The sequence below is a fragment of the Bos grunniens genome, chromosome 5 (genome assembly GCF_055505025.1).
Source record: "Bos grunniens cultivar Pamir isolate PY7600 chromosome 5, Bosgru_T2T1.0, whole genome shotgun sequence".
NCBI classification, from domain to species: Eukaryota; Metazoa; Chordata; class Mammalia; order Artiodactyla; family Bovidae; genus Bos; species Bos grunniens.
The window spans coordinates 92,715,167-92,729,259 of NC_141169.1; the positions used below are offsets into that span (position 1 = coordinate 92,715,167).

A 14,093-nucleotide genomic window follows, 5' to 3' on the forward strand; every position below is an offset into this window, starting at 1 on the left:
ATATTTTGTACTTGCTTTAGAATATTCTTTTAACTAATAGGCCCAAATAGGGATCTCTATCCCTGGAGAATTTGTGCTTAATATCTTTTCAGGGCCATGAACTCAGCCACGTATCAATGGACAAATATGTCCCACAAATCCTGGCCTTTCTTCCCTGTAATATTGTCTAAAACTATTTAAACATTCTTTGGGGATATAGCTATTGGCATTTCATGCTCAGTAACTCGCTCCTCAATGAGGTGAGGGCTACTCATATTAGTTCTCTGACTGTGGTGTGATATTTACATGCTGAAATGTCATATGTATCAGAAGAACTGCAATCTATTTTGAATTTTCCACAAGTCAGGCTATTGTAACTTCCAACGACCTGGTTTGCTTGAAAAATAAGTATAATTTTTGTTGATAATAAACTAGAGCCACTCTCTAGTGATCCTGCTAACCTTGGGATTGCTAATTTCTGTAGGCATGAACATAACACCTTGAATCTGGGGAATAAAGAAAAGTCTCAGTAGAAGGATTCATCAGGCTGATGTCAATTAGGTCCTCATTCATTTATATTTATCAGAAACTTCCTTATAATCTGGTGGCTCAGAGGGTAATGCATCTGCTTGCAATGTGGAAGACCCAGGTTTGATCCCTGGGTCGGGAAGGTCCCCTGGAGAAGGAAATGGCAACCCACTCCAGTGCCCTTGCTTGGAAAATCCCATGAATGGAGAAGCCTGGTAGGCTACAGGCCATGGGGTTGCAAAGAGTTGGACATGACTGAGCGACTTCACTTTCCTTATAATCAATCAGAAAATAGATAATTTAAAATGTAATAAATGGAGATTTATCTGTTTTAAGGTATTAAAAAGATATAGGATCAGTAAAATTCATTGCTTGTTGGGGAGGAGACCAGGTAAGTGAAACAAATTTTCATTTATTATGAAATTTTTAAAAATTAGAAATAAAAAGAGTCCATGTGAAATAATCAGTTATTTAAAGTTATACATAATTTTTAAATGTCCATTAACTTTATGCTATCTAATTTAGCTTCCCATGTATGTCTGAAGAGAAGAGCAAAAAAACCCCCAAAAACCCTACAATTATGGTCAAAAACAAAAACATTAAGACTGGCTTACTATTCAGTTTTATATGAGTTTCCTGAACAGTGATTCTATATATTCAGGGTTTAGTTGCTTCTGAACGGAGCTAACAATTGCATCTTTAGGATTTCTAAAAGGGCAAGATACCATACCTAAGATAAATATAAAACTCGCCACAGTAATTGTTAAAGGATTTTACCTAAAAATAGCTTGTTGTCCAATGAGGACATTTGGACACAAAGGAAAAAATACTCCTTGCAGACTGACTGTAAAAGTTGATAAAAGGAATCTAAGAAATATGGTAAAAGACCTCAAAATGTGAAAACATTAAGTAAAATGAAAGCAAATTCAAGACAAACATTTTTCAAAGAAACTTTAGTGAGATATCAATTCTATATTTTGCCAATACTGTAGGGTAAACACAAAGTTGAAAGTCAAGCAGAAAATTAAGTTGGAATTGCAATCTTTACATGGGTAGGAAAGGAAGTGTATCAAGTATTCATGTAATTCTTTGGCTCAAGGGAGAAGCAGAAACTGACCAGTGGTTAAAGTCTGCTGTACAGTAGAAGTTCTTCAGTTTCTTTTGGAACATTTTAGATCCTTAAAAATTATAGGTGATTCCAAAGAGTTTTTGTTTATGTGGGTTATGCAGGCAGGTGTTCATGTTCAGTCATGTCTGACTCTTTGCAACTGCATGGACTGTAGCCTGCCAGGTTCTTCTATCCATTGAATGTCCCAGGCAAGAATACTGGAATGGGTTGCCCTTTCCTTCTCCAGGGGATTATCCCCACTCAGGGATCGAACCTGTATCTCCTGGGTTTTGGCAGGAAGATTCTTTACCAGGGAGTCACCTGGAAAGCCTCTATCTATTAACAATTATCAATTAAAAATACAACCAAGACATTTAAGATATATTTATCAATTCATTTTAAGTGACAATAATTCATTACATGTTAACATAAACAATATGTTTCTAAAAGTATAGCTGCATTTTCACAAAGAAAATAGTGAGAAAAGTTATATCGTTTAATATTTTTGTCTCTAATGTCTGGCTTAACAGAAAACAGCTGAATTCTCCTATCTGCTTTGGCATTAACTCTGTTGTAATACTGCATATCATGCAGTCTCTGGAAAACCCCACTATACACTCATGAGTAAATGAGTATGACAAAAAGAACTGATGTCTGGAACTACTTTGGAAACAATTTTGACCTTGTGACATCGCTGTAAACATCTTGAGGACTGTAGACCTTCTATGACTGTAGACTGTAGACTTTGAAAACTTCGATGTACAACGTAGTTTTGGTCAAAGAATCAGAACCTGTGCCCTGTTTCTAAGACAGCAGCACATCAACCTATGTCTCCCATGAGTGGAAAATTGGCTTCAAAGTCATCTGCCAACATCAGACTTGGGAATTGTCATTCCTTCTCAAACATGTATAATTCCTCTCATCTCAGAGGGCTATAGGAATATCACAACGGATTCAGACAAGCTTCAATAGGACCACTGGAATTATGAAGTGAAATTTCAACAGAAAAATACATCTTTCAACTTCTTCCCATTTGGCTTGTTACTTTGTCATTTCTACTTCTTTCTTACTTTCTTTTTCTCTTCTTTTTCTAGTTTGAAAAATGGTGTAGGGTCAATAGCTTACTTCAAAAACTTCTGAAGTGATGGGTGAAAGCCAAATGCAATGTAACAAATGTTGACCTTTAAAAAAAAGCAACTTGGGGTAAACTGAAAAGCAAAGAAATCTGAGATCAAATTTAAGTGTAACAGAAATGTCAGACTTCAGAAAACACAGTAAGAATTCATGCAGAGTGCCATAAGGCTATTCAGCTTAAAAGCACCAATGTCAGGTTGGAATTAGAAAACCATCAGAAGTACAGAACTGTTTTTCCAACAGGTTTTGAATCTGATGACACACTCAGCATCAGCTTGGAAGGAAAATGTCAATATGAACATCTTCGCTATTTTTTTAACACTAAAAACAATCAGACATGACAGAAGAAATTTTTTTCTAGGAAAAGAGGTGAATAAAGCTTCTTTAAAATGATTGTCAACCTCTATCTACTGAATAATTAATGTTCTTTCAAAATTGTTCACATGATTATAGAATATTAGAATTCAACGAAACCTGGAGATTTATTCAACCTCCTGACTGTATAAATGAAGAAACTGAAACTCAAGAGAGTTTGGGCTATTTTCCTGAAGTCATTCACTGGTTGATACCAAAACTAGATTATAAACATCCAGAATACTAGCCCAATATTTCTATCAAGGCCTTCTAATCTTTTGACTAGCTATTATCTTCTATGCTTATATAATATGCACAAGACTTATTTGGGTGTATTTTAAATTTTATTCCATTCTAAATGGGTCAGTAGAAACATATAATAGTGAGTAGTGTAATTTACTTATCTGGATTGGGGCACTGGTTCAGCCATGAACCAAAAGGAATAAGAATGAGTCCTAGGCCCAAACAGACAAAGGAACTGTTCAGATATTTCCTGATGGATAGTTATGGACTTGCACAACGATACTGGGAAATGTCTATATAGTCATGCATGTGTACTTAGTCGCTCAGTTTTGTCTGACTCTCTGCGACCATTTGGACCATAGCCTGCCAGGCTCTTCTGTTAATGGGATTTTTCAGGCAAGAATACTGGAATGGGTTGCCATTTTCTCCTCCAAGGGATATTCCCAACCCAGGGATCAAATCCATGTCTCCTGTGTCTCCTGCACTTTAGGTGGATTCTTTACCCACTGGGTAAGCCATATAGTCATGGTATTAATTAATTACTTAAGATATCTATGATATGTTTCTCTTTCTGAGAATGGACATATAGACACCATGGAGGGAAGAGGGGTGGGATGAATTGGGAGACTGACATATATACACTAGCATGTATAAAGTAAATAACTAATGAGAACCTACTGTATAGCACAGGGAATTATAACAAGCACTCTGTCACCACCTAAATGAGAAGGAAATCCAAAAAAGAGGGGACATATGTATTCATATAGCTGATTCACTTTGCTGTACAGCAGAAACTAACACAATATCATAAAGCAACTATACTCCAATAAAAAGGATTTAAAAGTTCTTAGAGTTTTATAATTCTAGTCAATAGGCATCTGACTGAAAAAAATAATAATGTGTACTTACAATTCCAAAGTATAACCAAAAAATACTCATTGATAATAAAGTTATTCATTATCTTGTGGGGGAAAAAAAGAATAAGGGATTTTGAGTCTAAATATTAAGGGTTCTAAAAATAAATAAATATGAAGGGTTCCTTTTTTAAGACCTCTCCCTAAACAAATTTATTTGCACCCTTGACTTAATTCCCATCCTTCACTTGATGACTTCCATGTTGGGGTCTCCAGCTTAGATACCTTTCTTGAACACCTTTGGTCATCTCAAGCACACCTCAAAGCCAACATGCAAAGTCTAAACCGCATAGTTCTTGTTCTTCTATTGGTTATATGTCTCCCAGTGCGCCCCATCTTAGGGAATGTTACTTTTATCCCCTTAGTTACGAAAGACAGAGACCTGGGAATAATCCTTGGTACTCTTCTTTTTACTACTCCTTCGCATTCAGTCCTGTCATTTTTATGTCTAAATGTTCTGGTTTTCTTCATTTCATTGCATTACCACTCACCTTCTAGGGCTTCCCTGGTGGCTCAGCAGTAAAGAATCTGCCTGTGACATGGCTTTGATCCCTAGGTGGGGAAGATCCCCTGGAGAACAGAATGGTAACCCACTTCAGTATTCTTGCCTGGAGAACCCCATGGACACAGGACCTTGGCGGGCTACAATCTATGGTTTCATAAAGAGTCAGACACAACTCAACAACGAAACAACCACCACCAACACCACCTTCTAAGGCTGACTTGCCATTCTCTGATCCTTGGACTACTTCCATAACTTGTCTCATCTTCTCTCATCTACTTAACGCTTCCTTCACCAAATCCATGCTTCACTCAGAAACCAGAGTAATCTCTGAAAGATGCTGCTGCTGCTAAGTCGCTTCAGTCATGTCCGACTCTGTGTGACCCCAGAGACGGCAGCCCACCAGGCTTCCCCATCCCTGGGATTCTCCAGGCAAGAACACTGGAGTGGGTTGCCATTTCCTTCTCCAATGCATGAAAGTGAAAAGTGAGAGGGAAGTCGCTCAGTCATGTTCGACTCTAGCGACCCCATGGACTGTAGCCCACCAGGCTCCTCTGTCCAGGGGATTTTCCAGGCAAAAGTACTGGAGTGGGATGCCATTGCCTCCTCCGTGAAAGATGCAAATCAATTCAAAATTTTCTGTCGCCAAGAACCATTTATGCCTTCATGTTGCTATCAAAATAAAGATGAAGTTGCTTAACATGACCCTGTTTAGAAGACCTTAACATGATCTAGTTCCATATGAAGGTATCTTTCCATCACACACTCCTCCCTTGGACTACAGGCACACTAGCTCTCTTCAGTACAGTTCAGTCACTCGGTCCTGTCCGACTCTTTGTGACCCCATGAACTGCAGGATGCCAGGCTTCCCTGTCCATCACCAACTCCCAGAGTTTATTCAAACTCATGTCCATTGAGTCGGTGATGCCATCCAACCATATCATCCTCTGTTGTCCCCTTCTCCTCCCACCTTCAATCTTTCTCAGCATCAGGGTCTTTTCCAATGAATCAGTTCTTCACATCAGGTGTCCAAAGTATTGGAGTTTCAGCTTAAACATCAGTCCTTCCGATGAATATCAGGACTGATTTCCTTTAGGACAGACTGGTTGGATCTCCTTGCTGTCCAAGGGACTCGAGCGTCTTCTCCAACACCACAGTTTAAAAGCATCAGTTCTTCGGCACTCAGCTTTCCTTATAGTCCAACTCTCACATCCATACATGATAACTGGAAAAACCATAGCTTTCACTCGATGGACCTTTGTTGGCAAAGTAATGTCTCTGCTTTTTAATATACTGTCTAGCTTGGTCATAACTTTTCCTCAAAAGAGCAAGCATCTCTTAATTTCATGGCTGAAGTCACCATCTGCAGTGATTTTGGAGCCCCCCCAAAATAAAGTATCTCTTGTTTCCACTGTTTCCCCATCTATTTGCCATGAAGTGGTGGGACCGGATTTTCTGAATGTCGAGTTTTAAGCCAACTTTTCATTCTCCTCTTTCATTTCAAGAGATTCTTTAGCTTTGCTTCATTTTCTGCCATAAGAGTAGTGTCATCTGCATATCTGAGGTTATTGATATTTCTCCCAGTAATTTTGATTCCAGCTTGTGCTTCATCCAGCCTGGCATTTCTTGCGATGTACTCGGCATATAAGTTAAATAAGCAGGGTGACAATATACAGCCTTAAAGTACACCGTTCCCTATTTGGAACCAGTCTGTTGTTCCGTGTCTTACTCTTACTGTTGCTTCCTGACCTGCATACAGATTTCTCAAGAGGCAGATCAGGTGGCCTGGAATTCCCATCTCTTTCAGATTTTTTTTCACAGTTTATTGTGATCAACACAGTTCAAGGCTCTGGCATAGTCAATAAAGCAGAAACAGATGTTTTTCTGGAACTCTCTTGCTTTTTTGATGATCCAATGGATGTTGGCAATTTGATCTCTGGTTCCTCTGCCTTTTCTAAATCTAGCTTGTACACCTGGAAGTTCTTGGTTCACGTTCTGTGGAAGCCTGGCTTGGAGAATTTTGAGCGTTACTTTATTAGCGTGTGCTGCTGCTGCTAACTCAGTTCAGTGGTGTCCGACTCTGTGTGACCCCATAGACAGCAGCCCACCAGGCTCCTCTGTCCCTGGGATTCTCCAGGCAAGAACACTGGAGTGGGTTGCCATTTCCTTCTCCAATGCATGCATGCTTAGTTGCTTTAGTTGTGTCTGACTCTGTGCGACCATATGGACAGCAGCCCACCAAGCTCCTCTGTCCACGGGATTCTCTAGGCAAGAATACTAGAGTGGGTTACATGTGAGATGAATGTAATTGTGAAGTAGTTTAAGCATTCTTTGGCATTGCCTTTATTTGGGGTTGAAATTAAAACTGACCTTTTCCAGTCCTGTGGCCACTGCTGAGTTTTCCAAATTTGCTGGCATATGGAATGCAGCACTTTCAGAGCATCATCTTTTAGGACTTGAAATAACTCAACTGGGATTCCACCACCTCCATTAGCTTTGTTCGTAGTGATGCTTCCTAAGGCCCATTTGACTTCACAATCCAGGATTTCTGACTCTAGTTGAGTGATCATGCCATCATGATTATCTGGGTCATGAAGATCTTTTTCGTAGAGTTCTTCTGTGTATTCTTGCCATGTCTTCTTAATATATTCTGCTTCTGTTAGGTCCATACCATTTCTGTCCTTCATTGAGCCCATCTTTGCATGAAATGTTCCCTTGGTATCTCTAATTTTCTTGAAGAGACCTGTAGTCTTTCCCATTCTATTGTTTTCCTCTATTTCTTTGCATTGATTGCTGAGGAAGGCTTTCTTATCTCTCCTTGCTATTCTTTGGAACTCTGCATTCAAATGGGTATATCTTTCCTTTTCTCCTTTGCTTTTGGCTTCTCTTCTTTTCACAGCTATTTGTAAGGCCTCCTCAGACAACCATTTTGCCTTTTTACATTTCTTTTTTTGGGGGATGGTCTTGATCTCTGCGTTCTTCTTCAGGAACCCTATCAGATCTAACCCCTTGAATATATTTATCACTTCCACTGAATAATCATACGGGATTTCATTTAGGTCATACCTGAATGGTCTAGTGGATTTTCTTACTTTCTTCAATTTAAGTCTGAATTTGGCAATAAGGAGTTTATGTTCTTTGCCACAGTCACCTCCCAGTCTTATTTTTGCTGACTGTATAGAGCTCCTCCAGCTTAGGCTGCAAAGAATATAATCGATCTGATTTTAGTATTGACCATTTGGTGATGTCCATGTGTAGAGTGTTCTCTTGTGTTTTTGGAAGGAGGTGTTTGCTATGACCAGTGCGTTCTTTTGGCAAAACTCTATTAGCCTTTGCCCTGCTTCATTCTGTAGTCTAAGACCAAATTTGCCTGTTACTCCAGGTATTTCTTGACTTCCTACTTTTGCATTCCAGTCCCCTATAATGAAAAGGACAACTCTTTGGGTGTTAGTTCTAAAAGGTCTTGTAGGTCTTCATAGAACCATTCAACTTCAGCTTCTTCAGCATTTCTGTTTGGGGCATAGATGTGGGTTACTGTGATATTGAATGGTTTACCTTGGAAATGAATAGAAATCATTCTGTTGTTTTTGAGATTGCATCCAAGTACTGCATTTCAGACTGTTTTGTTGATTATGATGGCTACTCCATTTCTTCTAAGGAATTCTTGCTCACAGTAGGCTCTCTTCTCACTTCCTAAATGCAGTTTCTGCATTTCCTAGCTCCCGTCTTCCCATGGAACTCTTCTCTTATCTTCCATTTCACCAGTTCATTTTCACTCATCTTAGATATGCAATCAAACATAAAACTTCCTCAGGGAAGACTTTTCCCACTCTGGAGAAAGATTTGGGTCCTTCATTTTATGTTATCATGGAACCATGTACTTCTCTCAGAGCTGTTATGACACCTGTTATTTTACATTTATAATTTGGTAAGGGCCTATTTCTCCCCACTTCCAGTGGACTACAACTCCATAAAGCCAGGACTATGTTTCTTTTTGCTTAACATGCTAGCTTCAGAGCCTAAAGAAGTGTCTAACATGAACAGGCCATCAGTAAGTATCTACTGACTGAATGAATAAACAAACTGGATATCAATTTCTTTATTTATAAAGTGGAAATCCATAAAGTGGGGGAAACTGTACATGATGGTAACAATATTATAGAGACTGTTTTGTAGGTCAATCATATAATATTTTGAAAGTGCTTAATAAGTAATCTATAAGTCACTATTCAATTTTCAAATATAAATTTGCTCTTTTACCATATACATTTTGACAAGTGAATTTAAGCTTAGTGAATCTTACTAGAAACGAAATTGTTCCCATGACTTTATGATATTTACAATTTAGCATTGAAAAAAATCTGTAAACTCTAAACACTCTTAAAAACATAGATACCAGGAAGAAGATGATGTTGACAAGACTGACTGGTAGCATTTATTGAAAGTTCTCATAAGTACTTTATCCTGTAAGGTACAATGCATGATACTTATTACTCCCATTGGCAGGAGGTGGGAGGGGTTTCAGGATGGAGAACACATGTACACCCATGGCAGATTCATGTCAATGTATGGCAAAACCAATACAATATTGTAAAGTAAATAAATAAAACTAAAATAAAAGAAAAAAAAGAAAAACTTGAATGAAGTGTTTCATGTAATAAGTGACAGAGACAGAAATGTCTGATTTCAAAGCTTGTATTGTCAACTGTGAAATTTGGAAGCAACTCCATAAACTCTTCAAAAATGCACAAAGGTAAGATTCATGTCTTTGGTTTATGCAATTCTAAGTTCTTCATTCTCAGTATATCACTTTGACTCTCTTTTCATGTGAGACACCATGGACTGCAGGACGCCAGGCCTCCCTGTCCTTCACCATTTCCCGGAGTTTGCCCAAGTTCATGTCCATTGAATCAGTGACGCGATCCAACCATCTCATCCTCCATTGCCCTCTTCTCCTTCTGCCTTCAATCTTTCCCAGCATTAGGGTCTTTTCCAAGGAGTTGGCTCTTTTCATCATGTGGCTAAAGCACTGGAGCTTCAGCTTCAGCATCAGTCCTTCCAATGAGTATTCATGGTTTACTTCCTTTAGGATTGACTGGTTTTATTTCTTTACTGTCCAAGGTACTCTCAAGAGTCTTCTCCAGCACCACAGTTTGAAAGCATTAATTTTTCAGTGTTCTGCCTTCTTTATAGTCCAACTCTCACATCCACACATGACTACTGGAAAGGCCAAAGCTTTGACTATATGGACCTTTGTCAGCAAAATGATGTCTTTGCTTTTTAATACACTGTCTAGATTTGTCATAGCTTTCCTTTCAAGAAACAATCGTCTTCTGCTTTTATGGTTGCAGTCACCATCTGCAGTGATTTTAGAGCTCAAGAAGAGAAAATCTGTCACTGCTTCCACCTTTTCCCCTTCTATTTGCCATGAAGTGATGAGACTGGATGCCATGATCATAATTTTTTTTAATACTGAGTTTTAAGCCGGCCTTTTCACTCTCCTCTTTCACCTTCATCAAGAATCTTTTTAGTTAGTCTTTGCTTTCAGCCATTAGAGTGGTATCATCTGCATATCGTTGATATTTCTCCCTGCAATCGATTCCTGCTTGTAACTCATCTAGTCCAGCATTTCGCATAACGTGCTCTGCATATAAGTTAAATAAACAGGGTAGCAATATACAGCCTTGTTGTACTCCTTTCTCCGTATCCATAGTTACCTATAATTCTATTCATATATTCCCTTCCCTCCCAACTGAGAGGAACAAGTTACTCTCTTTCCTTGATAACAGCTCTATTTTCATTTTTGGTCCAGTCTGTTGGGTGTTGGGGTCATCTCATTTTGTCTCTTCACCCATCCCTGTTTTCTGAGCTTCCTTCCCTTCATGCATCTTTCATCTCAGTTTGTAAACATGCTTGGAGCTTTTTTATTTAAACAAACATAAGAAGTCCAAACATTAAAATCTTTCTCTTACCTCCTCCAACTTTAGTGATCTTCTCACCTTTACGATCAATCTTATTCCAAGAGGCACAAATTATTTTTCTCCATTTCCTCTTTGAGGCCTTGAAGATGGCATCCAACTTCAACACCCAAATTTGCTCTTTCATCCAAAACTCTTGTCTTGGTTAATGATGTAATTATCTATCATTTACCTAATCAGAAAGTTCAAAGTCTTCCTTATTTCCTCTCTTGTTCACTTTCCTCTGAAATGTTTCTCCAGTCTGCTCTGTAAATTTCTACTGATGCTTAGAGCAGGCCCAGACCACTTTTCAAGTAGACTATTTCTATACCTGCATCTAATATCCTTGCTGTTATTCTTTTTTACAGTCCACACTTTACATTAATGCACAGAATTATCCTTGTACAAAATAAATCAGACTGCCTGAGTCCCATTTTTAAGATTCCATGGGCTGCCATAAAGTTAGTTATGAATAATTGCCTGACTTATAGAGCTCCAAATGATCTAAACTGAACCAGCCTTTTCAACTTTGTCTCCTAGTACCATTCCTTTATAATATTATAGTAAATCTCTCATTATTCTCTGAACTTCCATAACTTTGACCATCTAGTCTTTCTTTCTGGAATTCCATTTCCTCTCTTCTCCACTCAGGAAATGCCTGTGAATGTTTCAAGTCAGAATTCAATTCCTTTCCAAACCTTTTCTTACATTCTCTGAGAGAATCTGCCTCTCTCTTTCTTGGGGGCATACAGCACTCAACACTATGATTATAGTCTGGAGAACATTGTATGGTGATCTTCAGTTTGAGTCTTTCCCTCTGAAGTGTATGTTCTTTAAACACAGTTGCTGTGTCCTATTCTGCTTCTTTGATTCATTGTGTGCCAGTTTCCATATATACATATTTTTGCTCAAAAAATAAATGGAAAGAATACATCATCATCTATTAGTTGATTGTTTAGTCAAATGTGGAAGTTATAGCTGTCTACCTTTTCCATATTCTCTTTGGCCTGCTTACAATGGTAGTTAAGAATGACTTTAGTACATTAATCTCTACAATAAAGAATACAGCGGTTTGATGCAAACATTTTTGTGGGACATTTTTCCAGGGAAACTGATTTTCAAAGCTAAGGCACTACCTATTAAGTATTGCTCTTGTTTCTGCAAGACAATAATTTCACTTCATGTAGGATAGGAAGTTCTAGTACCTTGTCAAATTTTTATTTAAGCTTCTGATGTAATCCTCTGATGCTAATTCAGAGTTGCTATTTTTAAATGAATGCTTTCTTTGAACTGCCTTCTAATTCCTTGGGTAATTTCTGCTTATTATTAGTAGTTGAATAGTTGTGTCTGTGCACCAGGGTTCAAGAAAATAGCAACCATCTGCCAAGAACTACAGACCTTAGCCCTTGGTCTCTGGTATTCTGACAGCACCGCCTTCTCTAATGGAAGTATCAGTACCCGCTGAACACACTGTTAACGCTCAGCTGTGGAAATATTAACACCCTATGGCCCACAAGAGCTAAATCAAATATCAACATGTTTCTTGCTAAAAAGAAGCCAGCAGGAGGTGGTGAATCTTCAAACAGGATTAAGTAATCAGCAATATTAAAAATTATCTGAGCTAGAAATGGAGCACGTCAGTTCTCAGGAGGTTAAGCCACTGGAAAAAAATAGATTATTCAATGGAGACAAAATATAGACCTCTGAAGAACTCACTCTGACAACTTACTTGTTAGCACATACTGTTTGTTCTCAGAGAAGTCAGCTTTTGAATTTAGAGAAGTTGAAAGGTTCATTTCTCGAAACAGCCTGTCCTCAAGTTTTTTAACAGTTCTGTTAAACTGAGAGTGGGAGTCAGAGGATGAGTACAGTGGAAACACTCCAACCTTTTCAGTGACCTTTATTGATGCATGATAAGGAACTGTTCAATGTGCAAATAAATCAAGTTTCTACTAAGTTCCTTGATTGATGCTTTCTAAACCCCACTCTATTCTGAAACCAGTCCTCATAACATCTAAAACTCTGATTATTCAGAAAAAAAGAAATTACACAGTGAAGTCGAAACATCCAAGGGAAAGTACTGCTGTTTACTATAATCAAACTACTGTAGGATAGTTTTATTTACATATTTAGTACATAAACAAACAGCATGTATTTACGTAGGAATGGTGTGAATTATAGGGTGAGGATGGCAAGCTCCAAATCTCTGGATTTAACTCTAGCTCCTTAACTTACAAGTGCCATTTGGGCAATTTAACCCTTGTAAGCCTCAGTTCCCTCAAAGGTAAAACTGGGATAATAATAGTATTTGTTTTATAGGGTTATTATAGATAACAAAGTGAGTCAGTACTAAGGGAGCACTAAATGAAAATCTAAACTTTATACTTAAAATATTAAGAGAATCAAATAGATGTTCAACATCTCTTCAGGTAGAGAAGCTTAGTTATCAGCAATCAAAGAATATAGAAGTCCATCTAGTGAATCCTCTTTATCTATAAGCAAGAAAACTAAGCAGGCTTCATGCTGACAAAGATTTTTGTAAAAAGTATTCCATGAACTTTACAAGAAAATATTAGTTAATACATTTAAACGTCTTTAAAATAGACCAAAGTACATCTTAATGGAACAATAAGCTATCCAAAAAAAAAAAAAAAAGCCATAGTTAATGCTTTAGAAACTTAAAAAAGTTATCCCATAAAAAAACTAGGCTTTAGTGATATAGAGAGTCATATTAATAGTTTTGCCTTTACAATCATTCTTTAAGTATTTTTAGCAGTTTTATGGAGATGTAACAAATACCATACAATTCACTCAGTGTACAATTTAATGGCTTTTAGCTTCCTCCTAGAGTTACTGAATCATAACCACAAAAGAAACCTCATAACAACTGGTTCTCATTCTCTACATTGCCCCAAACTCCTCTGGCCCTAGGTGATCACTGATCTACTTTCCGTCTCCATTCATTTGCCTATATCTGGACATCATAAAACATGTGGTCTTTTGTGACTAGCTTTGTTTGCTTAACGTGTTTTCAAGGTTCATTCATGTTGTAACATACATTAATATTCACTTATTATCATTGAATACTCTAACATTGCATGGACAGACCACTTTTTATCTATCCATTCATTATTTGATGGTCATTTGAGTTGTTTTTACTTTTTGGCTATTGTAAATAATGCTGGTCTGAACATCCATGGAGAAATTTTTGAGGGAACCTATTTTTCATTTTTTTTTAATTTTTTTAATTTTTAACTTTACAATATTGTATTGGTTTTGCCGTATATCAACATGAATCTGCCACAGGTATACATGTGTTCCCCATCCTGAACCCTCCTCCCTCCTCCCTCCCCATACCATCCCTCTGGGTCGTC

The 14,093-nt window shown here is 37.8% G+C and overlaps 1 protein-coding gene across 14 annotated transcripts in view; it reads right to left on the reverse strand.

The window, feature by feature from the left end:
* PIK3C2G (phosphatidylinositol-4-phosphate 3-kinase catalytic subunit type 2 gamma) overlaps positions 1 to 14,093 on the reverse strand; it is a 651,449-nt gene that overhangs the window by 299,383 nt on the left and 337,973 nt on the right. The window contains exon 17 of one of the 14 annotated variants that reach the window (XM_086401892.1): positions 2,095 to 2,796. The exons of the other annotated variants lie outside the window; for them this stretch is intronic. Coding sequence (XP_086258018.1) covers positions 2,742 to 2,796 — 55 coding nt within the window. The 3' untranslated portion in view covers positions 2,095 to 2,741. Of the gene's footprint in view, positions 1 to 2,094; positions 2,797 to 14,093 lie in introns of those variants that run through there. 14 annotated transcript variants of the gene reach the window in all.